Source organism: Scyliorhinus torazame, chromosome 8 (genome assembly GCF_047496885.1).
Source record: "Scyliorhinus torazame isolate Kashiwa2021f chromosome 8, sScyTor2.1, whole genome shotgun sequence".
In the NCBI taxonomy this organism is placed as follows: Eukaryota; Metazoa; Chordata; class Chondrichthyes; order Carcharhiniformes; family Scyliorhinidae; genus Scyliorhinus; species Scyliorhinus torazame.
In genome coordinates this window covers 270,165,879-270,185,625 of record NC_092714.1, presented here as the reverse complement: position 1 = coordinate 270,185,625, position 19,747 = coordinate 270,165,879, and the positions used below count along the sequence as shown (strand labels likewise).

At 48.8% G+C, this 19,747-nt stretch overlaps 1 protein-coding gene across 1 annotated transcript in view; it reads left to right on the top strand.

Moving 5' to 3' along the window:
* Window positions 1-19,747, top strand: part of psmf1 (proteasome inhibitor subunit 1) — a 140,379-nt gene that overhangs the window by 14,557 nt on the left and 106,075 nt on the right. Inside the window, exons 2-3 of the mRNA XM_072515302.1 lie at window positions 762-914; window positions 6,147-6,229. Coding sequence (XP_072371403.1) covers window positions 762-914; window positions 6,147-6,229 — 236 coding nt within the window. The remainder of the gene's footprint in view (window positions 1-761; window positions 915-6,146; window positions 6,230-19,747) is intronic.

Sequence of the window (19,747 nt, the reverse complement as noted above, 5' to 3'; positions counted from 1 at the left end):
TGCTCCTGACCTCTATACTCTCATTCTCCCGTACCCTAAAACTACAATCCAGGTTCCCATGCCCCTGCTGCATTAGTTTAAACCCCCCCCAAAGAGCACTAACAAATCTCCCCCCCAGGATATTTGTGCCCCTCAGGTTCAGATGTAGACCATCCTGTCTGTAGAGGTCCCACCTTCCCCAGAAAGAGCCCCAGTTATCCAGAAATCTGAATCCCTCCCGCCTGCACCATCCCTGTAGCCACGTGTTTAATTGCTCTCTCTCCCTATTCCTCATCTCACTATCACGTGGCACGGGCAACAACCCAGAGATAACAACTCTGTTTGTTCTAGTTCTGAGCTTCAATCCTAGCTCCCTGAAAGCCTGCCTGACATCCTTGTCCCCTTTCCTACCTATGTCGTTAGTGCCAATGTGGACCACGACTTGGGGCTGCTCCCCCTCCCCCTAAGGACCCGGAAAACACGATCCGAGACATCACGTACCCTTGCACCTGGGAGGCAACATACCAAACGTGAGTCTCTCACGCTCCCACAAAATCTCCTATCTGCGCCCCTGACTATCGAGTCCCCAATTACTAATGCTCTGCTCCTCTCCCCCCTTCCCTTCTGAGCAACAGGGACAGATTCATCCGGCTATTCACCAGCTTCCCTCTTCAATGCACCAATGTGGTGCAGGAGAAAGTTACATTTTTATCCTTAATTAATATTTTAAATTGCGATCTTGGCTGTCTGACAGGTTTTATTGATGTGCCTCTGCTTTGCAGGCCTCGTCTGATGAGAAGAAGAAAGAGCTGTTACCCACGGGTTGGAATGCCAATCAGGAGTTGTACACGCTGCGTTATAGCTCAGACCATGATCAGAAAGTACTCCTGTTAAAGGCAATCACCGTTGATTCCAGTCTGATAATTAATGTTATGGTAAGTGTATAATTAATCCAGTATTTCAGTGAGATTTTATTGTCTTCCACAACACTTAGAGGCAGATTTGTAATCCCATTACATTCCCTTGCGCGGAGCCTCACAGAGTCGTAAATGTTTACAGCACGGAAGGAGGCCATTCAGCCCATCATGTCAAAGATTTGACTACACTAATCCCACTTTCTAGCGCTTGGTCCAGAACCCTGGAGGTTATGGCAGCGTAAATCAATATCAAAATACTTCTTAAATGTTCCGAGAGTTTCTGACAGTGATTTCCAGAGTCCCACAACCGTCTGGGTGAAAAGGTTTCTCAACTCCTTCTACCTCTCACCTTAAAGCTACGCCCCCTGGTTATTGACTAATGGAAAAAGTGCGTTCCTATCCACCCTATCTGTGCCCCTCATTATCTTATACACCTCTATCGGGTCCACCCTCAACCTTTGCTGCTCCAAGGGAAGCAGCCCCAGCCTATCCAAACTCTCCTTACAGCTCAGACCCTCCAGTCCAAGCGGCATCCTGACAAACTTCCACTGCACCCTCTCCAGTGCAGTCACATCCTTCCTATAATTTAATGACCATAACTGCACGCGGTGCTCCAGTTGTGCCCTAACCAGCATTTTATGCATTTCCAGCATGACCTCCCTGTTCTTGTATTCTATGCCTCTGCTCATAAAGGCACGTTTTGGGTTTAGAGGGATACGGCACAAGGAAGTGCTGAGGGGTTTGGCAAAGGTTGGTATCATGACCGGTACAGGATTCGCGGTCCGAAGGGCCTGTTCCTGTGCTGTATTCCTTGTTTGTTCTTTGTAATCCATTTGCCTCCTTAACGACCTTATCTACCTGCCCTGCCACCTTCAGGCATCTGTGGATATGCACTCCCAAGGTCCCTCTGATCTTCAGTACTATTGGGAGTACTATTGGGAACCCAGCCTATTGGGAGTCTAGTTTTGATGGCCCATGGAATGTCCTTTGGAGACTCCAAGGGTAACAGTACGATGACAGGAAGAGAAGCGATCGCAGGAGATTTTTTGGCATGCTTTGTGGAACCAAATGAGTGAAGTCCTCCTGAACTGAAGTAATAGTAAAAAATGGCTGTGGAGGACACTGTCATTGGTGACCATGTCAAAGACCGCAGAGAAGTGAAGGCATTGAAGGAGGAATAGTGTGCCACAGTCACGGAGAGGCAGTTCTTTTTTTACATTAATAGTGAATCATAGAATTTACAGTGCAGAAGTGCTTTAAAAATGCAAATTGTTTTTGGTACTAGCACCTCTAATATTCATACACATTACCACCTTGAGTTGAGAATCACACTGCCAATTAGGTCAATGGTTTTCAAAGTGGGGTCGCAACCCTCGGGTGGGTCGGGGGTTGTTAAAAAATTGATTTTGCAAAGATTCTCTGACTTTTTTTCTCTGGGTCAATGAAATACATATTCTCTCTGCAGTACACAGTATGACCACATGAGGCAATATACAGGTCTGTGTGCCTTGTATGTGCAATTGGCACCAATTTTCTTTCACTTTCTAGTAAGTTGATTCACACTCTTTCTATGCTACACATGTAATGACAGGCTGCGAGTGACCCATGGATCATTTTGTCATCCAAAAGAGAGGTCCAGAGACCCCAGTAGCCGATAAACATACTGGCCAGGATCTCACATCCGAATCTGCCAGCGGAAACGTTAGCTACTCCGCCGACTCCACAACACTAATGCTAGCTATGAATAGAGCGCCTGAAATTATTTGGTCGCGTAAGTGAACCATTTCGTTAAAGTGGGTCGCCTGAAAAAAAGTTTGAAAACTACTGAGCTAGATGATAATAAATAAGTGGTGGGTATAAATAGGCAAAGCAAGTGAGCTAAACAGTGGCCAATAAAATTCAGTGAAGACATCGGACAAAGCGAGTCTTAGGAGTACATATTCTGTGAGTGATGTTGAAATAGACAACAGTGAAGTTGAAAGTGATTGTTTTAAAAAAAGCAACTTAATTTTCTTCCATCTTTCATGTCCGAAAGCACTTTCCAGTCAGTGAAGTACTTTTGAAAAATACCCTTTAGTATTGTAGGAAATATAATCGCAGACTTCCCATGCAATGGTTCAGCCATCCCAGAGCAGCAGTCAACAAAGCAAACAGAATTTTGTGATACATAAACCAGGTCCATGGGGGAACCATTATCCATCTCCCCACAGGAGATGGAGTACAAGCTTCCCCGGTCGTGGGCGGAGGCCCACTCAGCTGGGCCTCGTAAAACCCAGCATAAAAGCCGGACCAAGCAGGGAGCAGCATGTTGGTTGTCCCAATGGGGGCTGTGATTGGTATATGGTTACTGTCGTGGGCAGACTTTATATTAAAGGTAAATAAACCTTTATAATTCTTACCTCTCGCTTCCCTGGTCATTAAACTGGCAACAAAGAAAAACAAAACTCCAGACTCTGTCGCAAGAGGTCCCCAGAACATGACTGTGCAGCAGCGTGAGAAATTAAGGTTCAAAAATGCAGGTTTTTGGTAAATTGAAGGCTTTTGTCACAGGCCTGGAAGATTGGGCCCAATATGCAGAATGTATGAGGTACTTTTTTCAGGCCATTGGGCATTTTGGGAGAAGACCGGCAAACGGTGATCCTCTAAACACTTCTGGGGCCCCAACCTTCAGGGTTATAAAGAGCCTTAACTGCTCCTGATTCCAAGTCTTTGATGAGTTAGTTGCACTGGTGTCTGACCATTATGATTCAAAGCCATCCCTTACAGGTTCAAGATGGCTTTGCGAAGTCCAGGAATTGACCCGCTTCAGACGCCTGGCGGAGCACTGCGAGTTTGGGCCATCCCTTTCAGAAATGTTAAGTCATAGGCTTGCGTGTGGAATCAGTAACACAGCTACGCAAAGGAAGCTGTTGGTGGAGCCCACATTAAATTTAAAGCGGGCCATTGAGTTAGCACTGTCCCACGAAAATGCTGAGAAAGGAGTACAGGACGTTAAAGGAAGGCTTGGCGGTGGTATTTGGGGTCAAGAAATTTCATCAGTATGGCTATGGGCGACACTTCGCCTCTGCTGGGCCTCTTTAAAGAGGACAACGGGATTCCCCCTCCATAACGTCGGCCCGGATTCAGCGTTGGCACGCTTGCTAGCAGCATACGAGCATTCTTTTCAACATCGCCCAGGGGCCCAGAAGATAGCCTTTATTGGGCTCCATGGTTCTTATCATTGTGGACGTCCATTTCAAGTGGCTCGGCGTCTATAAGGTGGCCTCGACTACATCAAGGGCCATTGTCGAGAAGTTGAGGTGCAATTTAGCACTCACGGGATCCCTGAGCACTGGTGAGCGAAGGATTTGCCACGTTCACGAAGATGAACGGAATCCGACACATCAGAAACTCTCCACATTATCTGTCATCTGACAGCGTGACTGAACAGGTGGTTCATGCATTTAAAAGAGGAATGAGGAAACAGACCAAAGGCGCCCTGGACACACAGCTGGTAAGATTCCTTTTTAATTACAGGATTACGCCACACGTGACAGCAGGGTTGCACCAAGGGAGCTTCTGATGTGCCGTCGTCTCAGAATGGGTGGGAAAGGAGAATGACAGGAAGATGCACAGAGACGGTTCCATGACCATTGGACGCCAGGGCAGAATTTCCAAACAGGAGGCAAGATGTACATCCGCTTTTTAGAGATGATGCACTTTTGCTCCCAGGGATCATAGTAGGGAAAACAGGACCCTCTCATACAAAGTCAAGTTCCAAGTGAGGGCCCCAAGTAAGCACGTGGACCACATAAAGGAACGAAAGTCCACTCTACAGGATTGCCAACCAGGAACATCGATACCTCTGCCTTGTCAGGAAACGCCCCTCAGCCAGGGAATGCATCCAACTGTGGCCCAAAGACTGTGCCATCAGGATGATGATGACTCTGGCTCAGAAATGGACACAAGAGACGTCTGTGCAGACGGACAGACAATGTTATGTCCAGGGGCGAGATCCGGATGTTGTCCCTCCAGAAGCCGTCCAGGAAAAGTTGGTCAACCAACCGTTACACACCACCCGACCCAGACCCGCCACAGGCTGAAGCTCACCCTTGAATGAAGCGGCACAGAAAGCCTCCTCAGGTGGTGGCAGAGGGGGAACTTTCAGACTGGGGGGCGGAGAGCGGGACAGTGAGATAACCCCCACGGGAAACCATTATCGAGTTCCCCATGGGGCTCGTGGAGTAAGAGCTTCCCCAGTGGTGGACGTTGACTGCTCAGCTGGGGCTTGCAAAACCAGTCCGAACAGGGACCGGCATGTTGGTTGTCCCGATGGGGACTGTGATACATAGATGGTTACTGCCATGGATAGACTTTATGTTAAAGCGAAATAATTCTTTATCATTCCTACTGCTGACTTCCTTGATCATTAAAATAGGCAAAGCAATAAATGGCAAGTTGGAAGACGTCACACCAGAAACTGTACAGTTAAACCTCACCTTGTGTACTGAGTGCAGTTCTGGTCATGGAGACGTCCTGTAAGTTGTCCATTGAACAGCCTGAGATTGAGTGCTAAATTTTAAAATGATCATCCTTCTTTTCAAATCTCTCCTTGGCCTCCTCCCCTCCCCATCTTTGAAATCTCTTCCTGCACTAAAATCTTTTGAGGTCTTTATGCACTTCCAATTCTGGCCCCTTTGTACGTTCCTGATCACTCCACTATCAACAGCCAAACCTTCAGCGGGCTAGCACCTTAGCCATGAAATTCCCTTTGTGAGCTTCTTCACTTCACTTCTCCTTTGAGACGCCTCTTAGAAACCACCTCTTTGAGCAAGGTTTTGGTTGCTTGTCCTAATATCTAATTTTGTGGCTCAGTGTCGATAATAATGCTCCAGGGATTTACAGTGATAAAGACGCAATATAAATCCAGGTTTTGGTGGTGTAGTCTCAAAGGACGGAGTTGTGAGGAAAAACTTGAGTGACTTGAGTTTTCGACCCATGAGGGAAGGGGGCGAGGTGGGACCAATCAGAGGCAAATAAGATTGTCCAGGTAGAGAATGGGTAAATCCAAACAGCATAAATGGGACAGTCGGTCAGGAAAACCCACTGCAACAGCCAAGAGAAAAACTTGGGGCTGGTGTCATGAATATGACAGGAAGATCAGCTCGGGGAAGAAGAGCAGTTTGTGTGAGAGACTGAATGAATGGCCTTTCTTATCTCTGTCTATGTTATCTTGTATCTATTCATTCTGTTGCTTTTGTTTCTTTTCAGAATTGCCAGTCTGAACAGGTTGTAGATTTGACAGTGAATTTAAATGACTATATCAGCTCGGATCACCTGCAGCAATATGACAGGTAAATATGCAAGAAGGGCTGATTTCTTTTTTTTAATTAAATATTTTATTGAACATTTTTGGTCAACCAACACAGTACATTGTGCATCCTTTACACAATATTATAACAACACAAATAACAATGACCTATTTTATAAACAAAAAATGAATAAATAATAAATAACAAAAATGAAAACTAGCCCTAATTGGCAACTGCCTTGTCACAAGTAACACTCTCCAAAAATATAATTTAACAGTCCAATATATAATTATCTGTAGCAACGACCTATACATACTTTCCAGTATATATCAACAACCCTGAGAGTCCTTCTGGTTCCTCCCCCCCCCCCCCCCCCCCCCCCCCGGATCCTGGGCTGCTGCTGCTGCCTTCTTTTTCCCATTCCATCTATCTTTCTGCGAGGTATTCGACGAACGGTTGCCACCGCCTGGTGAACCCTTGAGCCGACCCCCTTAGGACGAACTTAATCCGCTCTAGCTTTATAAACCCCGCCATGTCATTTATCCAGGTCTCCACCCCCGGGGGCTTGGCTTCTTTCCACATTAGCAATATCCTGCGCCGGGCTACTAGGGACGCAAAGGCCAAAACATCGGCCTCTCTCGCCTCCTGCACTCCTGGCTCTTGTGCAACCCCAAATATAACCAACCCCCAGCTTGGTTCGACCCGGACTCCTACTACTTTTGAAAGCACCTTTGTCACCCCCATCCAAAACCCCTGTAGTGCCGGGCATGACCAAAACATATGGGTATGATTCGCTGGGCTTCTCGAGCACCTCGCACACCTATCCTCCACCCCAAAAAATTTACTGAGCCGTGCTCCAGTCATATGTGCCCTGTGTAATACCTTAAACTGAATCAGGCTTAGCCTGGCACACGAGGACGACGAGTTTATCCTGCTTAGGGCATCTGCCCACAGCCCCTCCTCGATCTCCTCCCCCAGCTCTTCTTCCCATTTCCCTTTTAGTTCATCTACCATAGTCTCCCCTTCGTCCCTCATTTCCCTATATATATCTGACACCTTACCATCCCCCACCCATGTCTTTGAGATCACTCTGTCCTGCACCTCTTGTGTCGGGAGCTGCGGGAATTCCCTCACCTGTTGCCTCGCAAAAGCCCTCAGTTGCATATACCTGAATGCATTCCCTTGGGGCAACCCATATTTCTCGGTCAGCGCTCCCAGACTCGCGAACTTCCCATCCACAAACAGATCTTTCAGTTGCGTTATTCCTGCTCTTTGCCACATTCCATATCCCCCATCCATTCCCCCCGGGGCAAACCTATGGTTGTTTCTTATCGGGGACCCCCCCAAGGCTCCAGTCTTTCCCCTATGCCGTCTCCACTGTCCCCAAATCTTCAGTGTAGCCACCACCACCGGGCTTGTGGTGTAGTTCCTCGGTGAGAACGGCAATGGGGCTGTCACCATAGCCTGTAGGCTAGTCCCCCTACAGGACGCCCTCTCTAATCTCTTCCACGCCGCTCCCTCCTCCTCTCCCATCCACTTACTCACCATTGAAATATTAGCGGCCCAATAATACTCACTTAGGCTCGGTAGTGCCAGCCCCCCCCTATCCCTGCTACGCTGTAAGAATCCCTTCCTCACTCTCGGGGTCTTCCCGGCCCACACAAAACCCATGATGCTCTTTTCAATCCTTTTAAAAAAAGCCTTCGTGATCACCACCGGGAGGCACTGAAACACAAAGAGGAATCTCGGGAGGACCACCATCTTAACCGCCTGCACCCTCCCTGCCATTGACAGGGATACCATATCCCATCTCTTGAAATCCTCCTCCATCTGTTCCACCAACCGCGTTAAATTTAACCTATGCAATGTGCCCCAATTCTTAGCTATCTGGATCCCCAGGTAACGAAAGTCCCTTGTTACCTTCCTCAACGGTAGGTCCTCTATTTCTCTACTCTGCTCCCCTGGATGCACCACAAACAACTCACTTTTCCCCATGTTCAATTTATACCCTGAAAAATCCCCAAACTCCCCAAGTATCCGCATTATTTCTGGCATCCCCTCCGCCGGGTCCGCCACGTATAGTAGCAAATCGTCCGCATACAAAGATACCCGGTGCTCTTCTCCTCCCCTAAGTACTCCCCTCCACTTCTTGGAACCCCTCAACGCTATCGCCAGGGGCTCAATCGCCAGTGCAAACAATAATGGGGACAGAGGGCATCCCTGCCTTGTCCCTCTATGGAGCCGAAAATATGCAGATCCCCGTCCATTCGTGACCACGCTCGCCACTGGGGCCCTATACAACAGCTGCACCTATCTAACATACCCCTCTCCAAAACCAAATCTCCTCAACACCTCCCACAAATAATCCCACTCCACTCTATCAAATGCTTTCTCGGCATCCATCGCCACTACTATCTCCGTTTCTCCCTCTGGTGGGGCCATCATCATTACCCCTAACAACCTCCGTATATTCGTGTTCAGCTGTCTCCCCTTCACAAACCCAGTTTGGTCCTCGTGGACCACCCCCGGGACACATTCCTCTATTCTCATTGCCATTACCTTGGCCAGGACCTTGGCATCTACATTTAGGAGGGAAATAGGTCTATAGGACCCGCATTGTAGCAGGTCCTTTTCCTTCTTTAAGAGAAGCGATATCGTTGCTTCAGACATAGTCGGGGGCAGTTGTCCCCTTTCCTTTGCCTCATTAAAGGTCCTCGTCAGTACCGGGGCGAGCAAGTCCACATATTTTCTATAGAATTCGACTGGGAATCCATCCGGTCCCGGGGCCTTTCCCGCCTGCATGCTCCTAATTCCTTTCACCACTTCTTCTACCTCGATCTGTGCTCCCAGTCCCACCCTTTCCTGCTCTTCCACCTTGGGAAATTCCAGCCGATCTAAGAAGCCCATCATTCTCTCCCTCCCATCTGGGGGTTGAGCTTCATATAATTTTTTATAAAATGTCTTGAACACTCCATTCACTCTCTCTGCTCCCCGCTCCATCTCTCCTTCCTCATCCCTCACTCCCCCTATTTCCCTCGCTGCTCCCCTTTTCCTCAGTTGGTGTGCCAGCAACCTGCTCGCCTTCTCCCCATATTCGTACTGTACACCCTGTGCCTTCCTCCATTGTGCCTCTGCAGTGCCTGTAGTCAGCAAGTCAAATTCTACATGTAGCCTTTGCCTTTCCCTGTACAGTCCCTCCTCCGGTGCTTCCGCATGTTGTCTGTCCACCCTCAAAAGTTCTTGCAGCAACCGCTCCCGTTCCTTACTCTCCTGCTTCCCTTTATGTGCCCTTATTGATATCAGCTCCCCTCTAACCACCGCCTTCAACGCCTCCCAGACCACTCCCACCTGGACCTCCCCATTATCATTGAGTTCCAAGTACTTTTCAATGCACCCCCTCACCCTTAGACACACCCCCTCATCTGCCATTAGTCCCATGTCCATTCTCCAGGGTGGGCGCCCTCCTGTTTCCTCCCCTATCTCCAAGTCCACCCAGTGTGGAGCGTGATCCGAAATGGCTATAGCCGTATACTCCGTTCCCCTCACCTTCGGGATCAATGCCCTACCCAGCACAAAAAAGTCTATTCGCGAGTAGACTTTATGGACGTAGGAGAAAAACGAGAACTCCTTACTCCTAGGTCTGCTAAATCTCCACGGGTCTACACCTCCCATCTGCTCCATAAAATCTTTAAGTACCTTGGCTGCTGCCGGCCTCCTTCCAGTCCTGGACTTCGACCTATCCAGCCCTGGTTCCAACACCGTATTAAAATCTCCCCCCATTATCAGCTTTCCCATCTCTAGGTCCGGAATGCGTCCTAGCATCCGCCTCATAAAATTGGCATCATCCCAGTTCGGGGCATATACGTTTACCAAAACCACCGTCTCCCCCTGTAGTTTGCCACTCACCATCACGTATCTGCCCCCGTTATCCGCCACTATAGTCTTTGCCTCGAACATTACCCGCTTCCCCACTAATATAGCCACCCCCCTGTTTTTCGCATCTAGCCCCGAATGGAACACCTGCCCCACCCATCCTTTGCGTAGCCTAACCTGGTCTATCAGTTTCAGGTGCGTTTCCTGTAACATAACCACATCTGCCTTAAGTTTCTTAAGGTGTGCGAGTACCCGTGCCCTCTTTATCGGCCCGTTCAGCCCTCTCACGTTCCACGTGATCAGCCGAGTTGGGGGGCTTCCTACCCCCCCCCCCCCCCCCCCCTTGTCGATTAGCCATCACCTTTTTCCAGCTCCTCACCCGGTTCCCACGCAGCTGTATCTCCCCCAGGCGGTGCCCCCCCGCCCATCCTCTCCCATACCAGCTCCCCCCTCTCCCCAGCAGCAGCAACCCAGTAATTCCCCCCTCCCACCTCCCCCCGCTAGATCCCCCGCTAGCGTAATTACTCCCCCCATGTTGCTCCCAGAAGTCAGCAAACTCTGGCTGACCTCGGCTTCCCCCCGTGACCTCGGCTCGCACCGTGCGACGCCCCCTCCTTCCTGCTTCTCTATTCCCGCCATGATTATCATAGCGCGGGAACCAAGCCCGCGCTTCTCCCTTGGCCCCGCCCCCAATGGCCAACGCCCCATCTCCTCCACCTCCCCTCCTCCCCCCATCACCACCTGTGGGAGAGAGAAAAGTTACCACATCGCAGGATTAGTACATAAAACCCCTCTTTGCCCCCCACATTCGCCCCACCACTTTGTTCAAACGTTCTTTTTAATAACCCGCTCATTCCAGTTTTTCTTCCACAATAAAAGTCCACGCTTCATCCGCCGTCTCAAAGTAGTGGTGCCTCCCTCGATATGTGACCCACAGTCTTGCCGGTTGCAGCATTCCAAATTTTATCTTCTTTTTATGAAGCACCGCCTTGGCCCGATTAAAGCTCGCCCTCCTTCTCGCCATCTCCGCACTCCAGTCTTGATAAACGCGGATCACCGCGTTCTCCCATTTACTGCTCCGAGTTTTCTTCGCCCATCTAAGGACCATTTCTCTATCCTTAAAACGGAGGAATCTCACCACTATGGCTCTGGGAATTTCTCCTGCTCTCGGTCCTCGCGCCATCACTCGGTATGCTCCCTCCACCTCCAACGGACCCGCCGGGGCCTCCGCTCCCATTAACGAGTGCAGCATCGTGCTCACATATGCCCCGACGTCCGCTCCCTCCACACCTTCAGGAAGACCAAGAATCCTCAGGTTGTTCCTCCTTGCGTTGTTTTCCAGTGCCTCCAACCTTTCCACACATCGTTTCTGATGTGCCTCCTGCGTCTCCGTCTTCACCACCAGGCCCTGTATGTCGTCCTCATTCTCGGCTGCCTTTGCCTTCACGACCCGAAGCTCCCGCTCCTGGGTCTTTTGTTCCTCCTTTAGCCCTTCGATCGCCTGTAGTATCGGGGCCAACAGCTCTTTCTTCATTTCCTTTTTGATCTCTTCCACACAGCATTTCAAGAACTCTTGTTGTTCAGGGCCCCATGTTAAACTGCCACCTTCCGACGCCATCTTGGTTTTTGCTTGCCTTCCTTGCCGCTGTTCTAAAGGATCCACTGCAATCTGGCCACTTTCTCCTCCTTTTTCCATCCGTATCCAGGGGGGATTCCCTTCTGGTTTACCGCACAGTGTTTTTAGCCGTCAAAATTGCCGTTGGGGCTCCTATCAAGAGCCCAAAAGTCCGTTTCACAGGGAGCTGCCGAAACGTGCGACTCAGCTGGTCATCGCCGCACCCGGAAGTCCCAAGAAGGGCTGATTTCTGACTGAACCTTACGATGCATCCAGTTTGACAATTAGGATAATGGCGGGTTGCAGTAGCGACGAGTATTGGAGTCTTTATTTATACTATGGATTTGGATTTGTTTATTGTCACGTATACCGAAGTACAGGGAAAAGTATTTTTCTGCGTGCAGCTCATAAGAAGGTGTTCAGTATTATGCTTAACATTGGCCCTTTGCTCTCCTTCTGTACGTCTTTAGCATGTTGAAATTATGACTCATTGCTCTGTTTCCAATTCATTCCTTTTAGGACCTCAAATGAGCTCCTTAACTATTCTCCTCCTCGAGTTTATAGGCTTCTAAAATCCTAACTGGTTCACCAAGCCTGGCCCATCCTTTCTTTATTTATTCACAAGATGTGGATGTCACTGTTCAGGCCAACCTTGTTTTTAACAAATATATATATATATATATTTTGAATTAACTTTTCCAATTAAGAGGCAATTTAGTGTGGCCAATCCACCTACCCTACACATCTGCATTGTGGGGTGAGGCCCACGCAGACACGGGGAAAATGTGTAAACTCCCAACAGTGACCCGGGGCCGGGATCTAACTCAGGCCTTCAGCGAAGTGAGGCACAGTGCTTACCGCTGTGCCACCACGTTGCCTCATTTCGGGCAACCATTATAGTTCATCCATGTTTGCCCTTGAGATTACTTTGATGAGCTTCCTTCTTGAATACCATTAAATGGCTAGAGGGCAATTAATACACAACCACGTTATTGTTGGTCTGGATATACAAATCGGGCGAAGATGGCAGATTTCCTTCCCTAAAACACAATAATAATAATCTTTATTAATGTCAGAAGTAGGCTTATGTTGGCACTGCAATTAAGTTACTGTGAAAAGCCCCTAGTCGCCACATTCCGGCGCCTGTTCAGGTACACACAGGGAGAATTCAGAATGTCCAATTCACCTAACAAGCATGTCTTTCAGGACTTGTGGGAGGAAACCGGAGCACCTGGAGGAAATCCACGCAGGCACGGGTTAGAACGTGCAGCCTCCACACAGACAGTGACCCAAGCCGGGAAATGAACCTGGGTCCCTGGTGCAGTGAAGCCACAGTGCTAACCACTGTGCTGCCCATTAGTGAAGACATTAGTGAACCTGATGAGTTTTTCCAACAATCTGGTAGTTTCATGGTTATTATTCCGAAGGTTATGGGTGGGATTCTGTGACCTGAGGCTAGGTGTTGACGCCGTCGGAAAAGCCGTCGCGATCCTCGACGGCGTCAACACGGCCTCAGGATCAGCAATTCTGGCCCCTACAGGGGCCAGCACGGCACTGGAGCGGTTCACGCTGCTCCAGCTGCTGATCCCGGCATCAAATGGGCGCCGCAGGATCTGCGCATGCGCAGTGGCACCGGCGGCAACGCGCGCATGTGCAGTGGCTTCCTTCAATGCGCCGGCCCCGACGCAACGTGGCGCAGGACTACAGGGGCCAGCGCGGAGGGAAGGAGGTCGCCAACTAGAGAGGCTGGCCCGCCAATTGGTGGGCCCCGATTGCGGGCCAGGCCACATCGGAGGCCCCCCCCCCGGGGTTCGGACGCCCCTCCCGCCCACAGGCCGCCTCCGGACCCTTCAACGCCGCGGTCCCGTCGGCTGAGAGCAGGTGTGTGTGGCGCCGCCGGACTCGGCGTTTTTACGACGGCCGCTCGGCCCATCCCGGGCCGAGAATCGACGAGCCGGCCGCGTAGAGCGGCCCCCCACCGCCACCACGCCGGCGCCAATTCGTTGCTCTGCGGAGAATCGCGTGCCAGCGTCGGAGCAGCGTGGCACGATTCGCGCCGCTCGCGGGGATTCTCCGTCTTGTCCCCGGGCTGAGAGAATCCCGCCCCATGATTTACTCCAGATTTATTGAACTAATTGAAATCAAATTCTCTGGCTGCTATAATGGGACAATATGAACATATGAATTAGGAGGAAGCCATATTCAAAGACTCTGCTGCCACCACCTTGAGAGGAAGAGAGTTCCAAAGTCTCTCAATCGTCAGAGAAAATATCTCTTTGCATCGCTGTCCTAAATGGGTGACTCCTTAATTTGAAACAGTGACCCCTAATTCTAGATTCTTCCAGAAGAGGAAAGAAACATCCTGGCCACATCCACCCTGTCAAGACCCATCAGGATCGTAAAGGTTGCAATCAAGTCGCCTCTTATTGTTCTAATCTGTAGCAGATACAAGCCTAGCCTGCCCAATCTTTCCTCATAAAACAGCCTGCCCTATCCAGGTATTAGCTTTGTGAACTTTCTCTGAACTGCTTCCAACGGATTTACATAATCCTTTAATAAAGAGACCAATGCTGTCTATAGTATCCAAATGTGGCCTCACCAATGCATAACCTCCCTACTTTTGTATTCAATTCCCCTTGCAATAAATGATAACATTGTGTGAGCTTTCCTAATTACTTGCTGTATTTATATATTAGTCTTTTGTGATTCATGCTCTAGGACACTCAGATCCCTCTGCACCTCAGAACTCTGCAATCTCAGCACAGTTTGAACTGATACCCAAACCTCGATACATGCAAACTCCTTTGTTTAACATGAATCTAACTAGAGTTGAATCTAACATGGAGCTCAAACCTTAAAGGTTCTTTTACGACAAGATTATTAATTAGCCCATTTTCATTACATAGCCTGTCCACTAGATGGTTCCTCAACAAACTGCTCGAGAAACCCATCTGGAGCACATTTGAGAAATTAATCTTCCTCCGCATTAGTGCTCACTTGGTTTAACGAATCCACATTCAGATTGCAGTCATCCATGATTACTGTCTTGCCCATTTGTTTTTATTAATTCTTCAGATGTTGGCGGTGCTGGGCTGGACCAGCATTTGTTGCCCATCCCTAGCTGCCCTTGAACTATGGCTTACTAGCCCATTTCAGTGGGGGAGCAGTTAAGGGTTAACCGCATCGCTGTGTCGGTCTGGAGTCACATGTAGGCCAGACCGGGTAAGGATGGCGGATTTCCTTCCCTGAAGGACATTAGTGAACCAGATGGGTTTTTATGACAATCGGCAATGGTTTGATGGTCATCATTAGACTTTTCAGATTTATTTTACTGAATTCAAATTTCACCATCTGCCCTGGTGGGATTCGAACCCAGGGCCTCAGAGCTTTAGTCTGAGTCTCTGCTATATGATTCTCTCACCTGATTAATACCATGCCCCACGTTACCATTACTATTCGGTCACCTCTAAACAACTAACTAATGTCTGCTGCCCTTTGTTGGTACTTAGCTCCATCCAAACAGATTCCACAAGTTGTTCTTCCGATCTGAAATCCTCCTTTACTTGCACTGATCCCATTCCTTATTATCAGCGTAACCCCATCTTCTTCCTCTTCTTGTCTGTCCTTCCTAAACGTCAACTATCCTTGAATATTCAGCTCCCAGTCTTGGTCACCATGCAGCCAAGTTTCTGTAATGGCAATTATATCAGACCCATCTACCTCTATCTGTGCCTTCAGATAGTCTACCTTGTTGCAACTGCTGTACGCATTCAGATAGAGTAACCTTAACTTTATCTTTGTGACATAATTCTGCATTCAAAACCTATAAAATGCTTTGCATTGCTTCTCCCACATTCTAGTCCACCTACTACTTCCTGTTACCAATTTTACCTCCTTCCAACTTGGGCCACTTTTCATGTTCTGTGGGCACATGGGGCAGGATGTCCCACGACATAGTGGGATCTGGTGTTCAGGATTTGCTTCCTTTTCTTTCCTTCGCTGCCGCCACTCCCTCATTCAGCCTTTGGACTCGACGCATGAATGCATCTTTTTGCGGACAGATTGCCGCCATTTTGAACCCTTGGTGGTAAGCTCCTCCCAGTCATTAATGTCAATGCGACCACAATTCAAGAGGACCTCCAGAGTTTCTTTGAAACATTTTCTTTGTCCTCCCGTGAAACATTAGCCTTTTGAGAGTTGAGAAAACCTGGCCTGACGGGTGAGATGCTCTTTGGCCATCTAGACAAGTGTCCGGTCCATTGTTGTGGATGTTTCAGGGCTTTAGCCTGAATGTTTATGAAGCTGGCTTTAAGAAGGACACAGTCGTTTATTCGACAATCCTCCCATTGATCCAGAAGATGCAGCAGAAGCATTAGTAATGGAGTTTCTCTCGCGCTCTTATGTGTCACTGATACGGGCGGCACCGTAGCACAGTGGTTAGCACTGTTGCTTCACAGGGCCAGGGTCCCAGGTTCGATTCCCGCTTGGGTCACTGTCTGTGCGGAGTCTGCACGTTCTCCCCGTGCCTGCGTGGGTTTACTCCGGGTGCTCCGGTTTCCTCCCACAAGTCCTGAAAGACGTGCTGTTTGGTGATTTGGACATTCTGAATTCTCCCTCGGTGTACCCGAACAGGCGCCGGAATGTGGCGACTAGGGGCTTTTCACAGTAACTTCATTGCAATGTTAATGTAAGCCTACTTGTGACACTAATAAAGATTATTATTACATGGTCAATATCTCACTGAGGTACAGGACAATGGTGGAAACATCTTCTCTGTATTCCATTTTCTTTTTTATTTGATAGAGCAAAAGGTAAGAGAAAAAAGCCATTCAGCCCATTGAATATTCTGCGTTTCTCTTTGATCATTCTGCACTGGCCCTTAACTCTGTTTTCTAGATATTCCTTGATAACCGATCTTAATAAAAAAGAGAAGACTGACGTGTGATTTGATAGAGGTATGAAGTGTTTCAATAGGGTAGACTTCGAGATGGTTTCAATTTGGGGCAATTCCAAAGCTAATATAAAATTTTAATAAATATGAGATGGTCACAAATACATCCAATGAGAAATTCAGAAGAAACATCTTTACCCAGAGATTGGTAAGAATGTGGAACTCGCTCCCACATTAAGGTGAATAGTAGAAGGAAAGCTATAGATGTCCACGTGGAGAAAGGAATAGAAGGTTAAGCTGCAATGGTGATCGAGTAAGGTTGGAAATGGCTTGTGTGGAGCATCAGTGCCAGTATAGAGCAGTTGGGCTGAATGGCCTCTTTCTGTCCTGTAAAATTTTAAGTTTTAAAAAAAGCCTGTTGATTTCAGTCTTGACTAATTTTACTTGCCCCCGCCCACCCCCTCCCCCAGCCTCCATTGCCTTCTGGGAGAAGAGTGTTCCGGATTTCCATCCCCCTTTTGTGTGGAAAAAGTGCTTCCTGATTTCCCTCCAAATGGCTTGACTCTAATTTTAAGATAATTTTATTCTGAACACAGGAGTAGCCGTAAACCACGCCCCAGACCAGCTCCTCTTTTTTTAATAGTTCCATGTTCTCTCAGGCTACCTGGGCTAAGTGGCAGTCCTTTTGACCTTTGATGCATTTTAACCAAAGGTTGTAAAGCTTTTAATATGTTCTCTCTGGGTCATGAGGCGTATAACTAAAACACGGGAGGCAGGAAATGTTTTAATGCCTGAGCTGGCAAACTGGGGCTGAAAGGATCCCATCATTTATGAGTGAGACAGATTGGCAGCAGAATCGCTGCTCCCAGCAGCACTGCAGCACCTAATGTGTGTAGCTGTAATTTGCTGTGCTTGTCAGTTAGGAATGGTACTGCTGCATGTCAGAATAATTCCACTCCCAGTGCAGCCAGCTGATTTCTCTGCAACAGTTCCGGCTTTCACATTTTGACAGGTCGAGAAGGCTGCAATCTGCAGGGCTGTTCGATATTAGGCTGGTTCTGGCAGCAATCCAGCAATCGGACAACACGGTTTGACTTTCACTGGATCAAGACCCAAGAACAAGAGCGCATATGTCGTAAACGGCACTAGATGATTGTAAAAAGATACAGGAAATTATTAACAATTTCTACTGCGCCTTTTCATACCTGATGGGTAACAAAGCCACTTGTAAAGCCAGCACAATGACAGTGCAAAAATGGAATGTGAGACCATCTTGGTCAAAACCAAGATCTGTCTTCAATCTTGCTGTATATGTTTTATGTGCCTTTAATCACTCAGTTCTTGTACTGTACATTTCACATTTAATGACATTGTTTTCTAATAACACTGGATGCATTACACACAAAGGAAACATGTTTGTTCATTCACGAGGTAGGGGCATCATGGCAAGACCAGCATTTATTGCCCATCCCTAATTGCCCTTGAAAAGATGGTAAGCTGCTTTCTTGAACCCCTGCAATAGGTGCTGCAAAGATGCTCCCACGGGGTTATTGGGAAGAGAATTGTCAACTCGGTGTGATAAAGGACATAGCCACCCAAATAAGTGGGAAGATCCAGATCTGGCCTGTACTCCATCTCCCACCTCTTTATTCTTTGGTGGTCCTACCTTCAGGCATCTCGGCCTTAACGCCCCCCTCCCCACTTCCGTGCCTCCCCCTCTGTCCGAGGGCCTCTTCTGTTTGTGACATTTCCCCCCCCCCCCACCCATATGGCACTCCGCCTCCATGCTGCATCTCCCCCCCCCCAATACGTGGCCTACCCCCCCCTCAATTTGCGACGCCTCTCCAAGGCTTCCCTTCCTGTTCCCCATAACTGCTCCCCATCCTCTGTCTCCCTTTCACTGTTGTAAAGTGTCTTTGCATCCTTTATTCTGTTAAAAGACACTGGCCGGGATTCTCCGAACCCCCGAGCCTCAAATGCGCTCGGCACGGGGTCGGAGAATGGGCCGTCAGACCCGCAAACGGATCTGACGCCTTCCTGCGATTCTCCAGGGACCAGTCGCACGCGCAGTTGACATGTCACCGGTCGAGGGCCATTGAAAGAGGCCCCCGCGGCGATTCTCCGCCGGCAACTGGCCGAGTATCCGCCGGCGTGGTTCACTCATGGTTCCACCCAGCGGGCACTCGAAGTGGCGGCTGCAGACACAGTCCGCGGACGCCCTGGTGAGGGGGGGGGCGGGGGGGATCCGTCACCGGGAGTGGGGGGTCTCCAGGACGGCCAGGCTTGCGATCGGGGGCCACCGATCAGCGAACGCGCGATCTGGGGGGGGCCTATATTGTCAGGGCCGGCCCGCTGTGTGAGTCCGACATGTTGCGCGGGGCCGCCGCACGCATGCGTGGACCTGCGGCAGGAAGTGCAGGGCCTCGTATTGGCAGCCGGAGCTGCGTGGACTACTTTGGGGCTCTGCTAGCCCCTTTCAAAACGGAGAATCGCTCTGGATCTTCTAGAAAAAAAGTCCAGAATGATTTGCGCCCGTTTTTTCGCGGGCGTGGGGACACAGCCCCATTATGAGAGAATTCCGCCCACTATATAAATGCAGGTTGTCATTGTTTTGTTTTGCATGTGCAGTAGCAGGAAAAATAATCGATGGTTCAATAAATGACCTGGGGCATAAACTGCCGAGGGGGGTGGGGGAGGAAGGAAGATACAAACATTAAAAAAAAGAAGGCTTTTTTTCCAACAGACAAAAAATCGATCCTGTCTCGATGAGCTCAGAAAGAATCCTCCAATCTGAGGAAATAAGTAATTTGAGTACTCCCCAGAGTTCTTCAGATGTATCAGAGACCCTGAGCTGAGCGGATAGTTGTGCACCTTTTACTCTTTTCCTGTTAGTTTTAGAGAACTTGCATTTCAGGATAATGGGCCTGTGGCGGTGGAGAATTTAGGTTTATGATTGAGTTCTGCAGGCCCCAGTATTAGTGCTCTGCTATTCGTGGTTATATATCATTGATTTAGACTTAAATGTAGGAGACATGATTAAGACGTTTGCAGATGGTGCAAAAATCAATCCTTTTGTTGGAAGATGTGAGGTTTTCATAATTACAACAAGGATTACAAACCAGAATCTCTGCAATTGTACTTTATTTCACGGTGGCAGAACAAGTTGAGAAGCCAGTTTAAT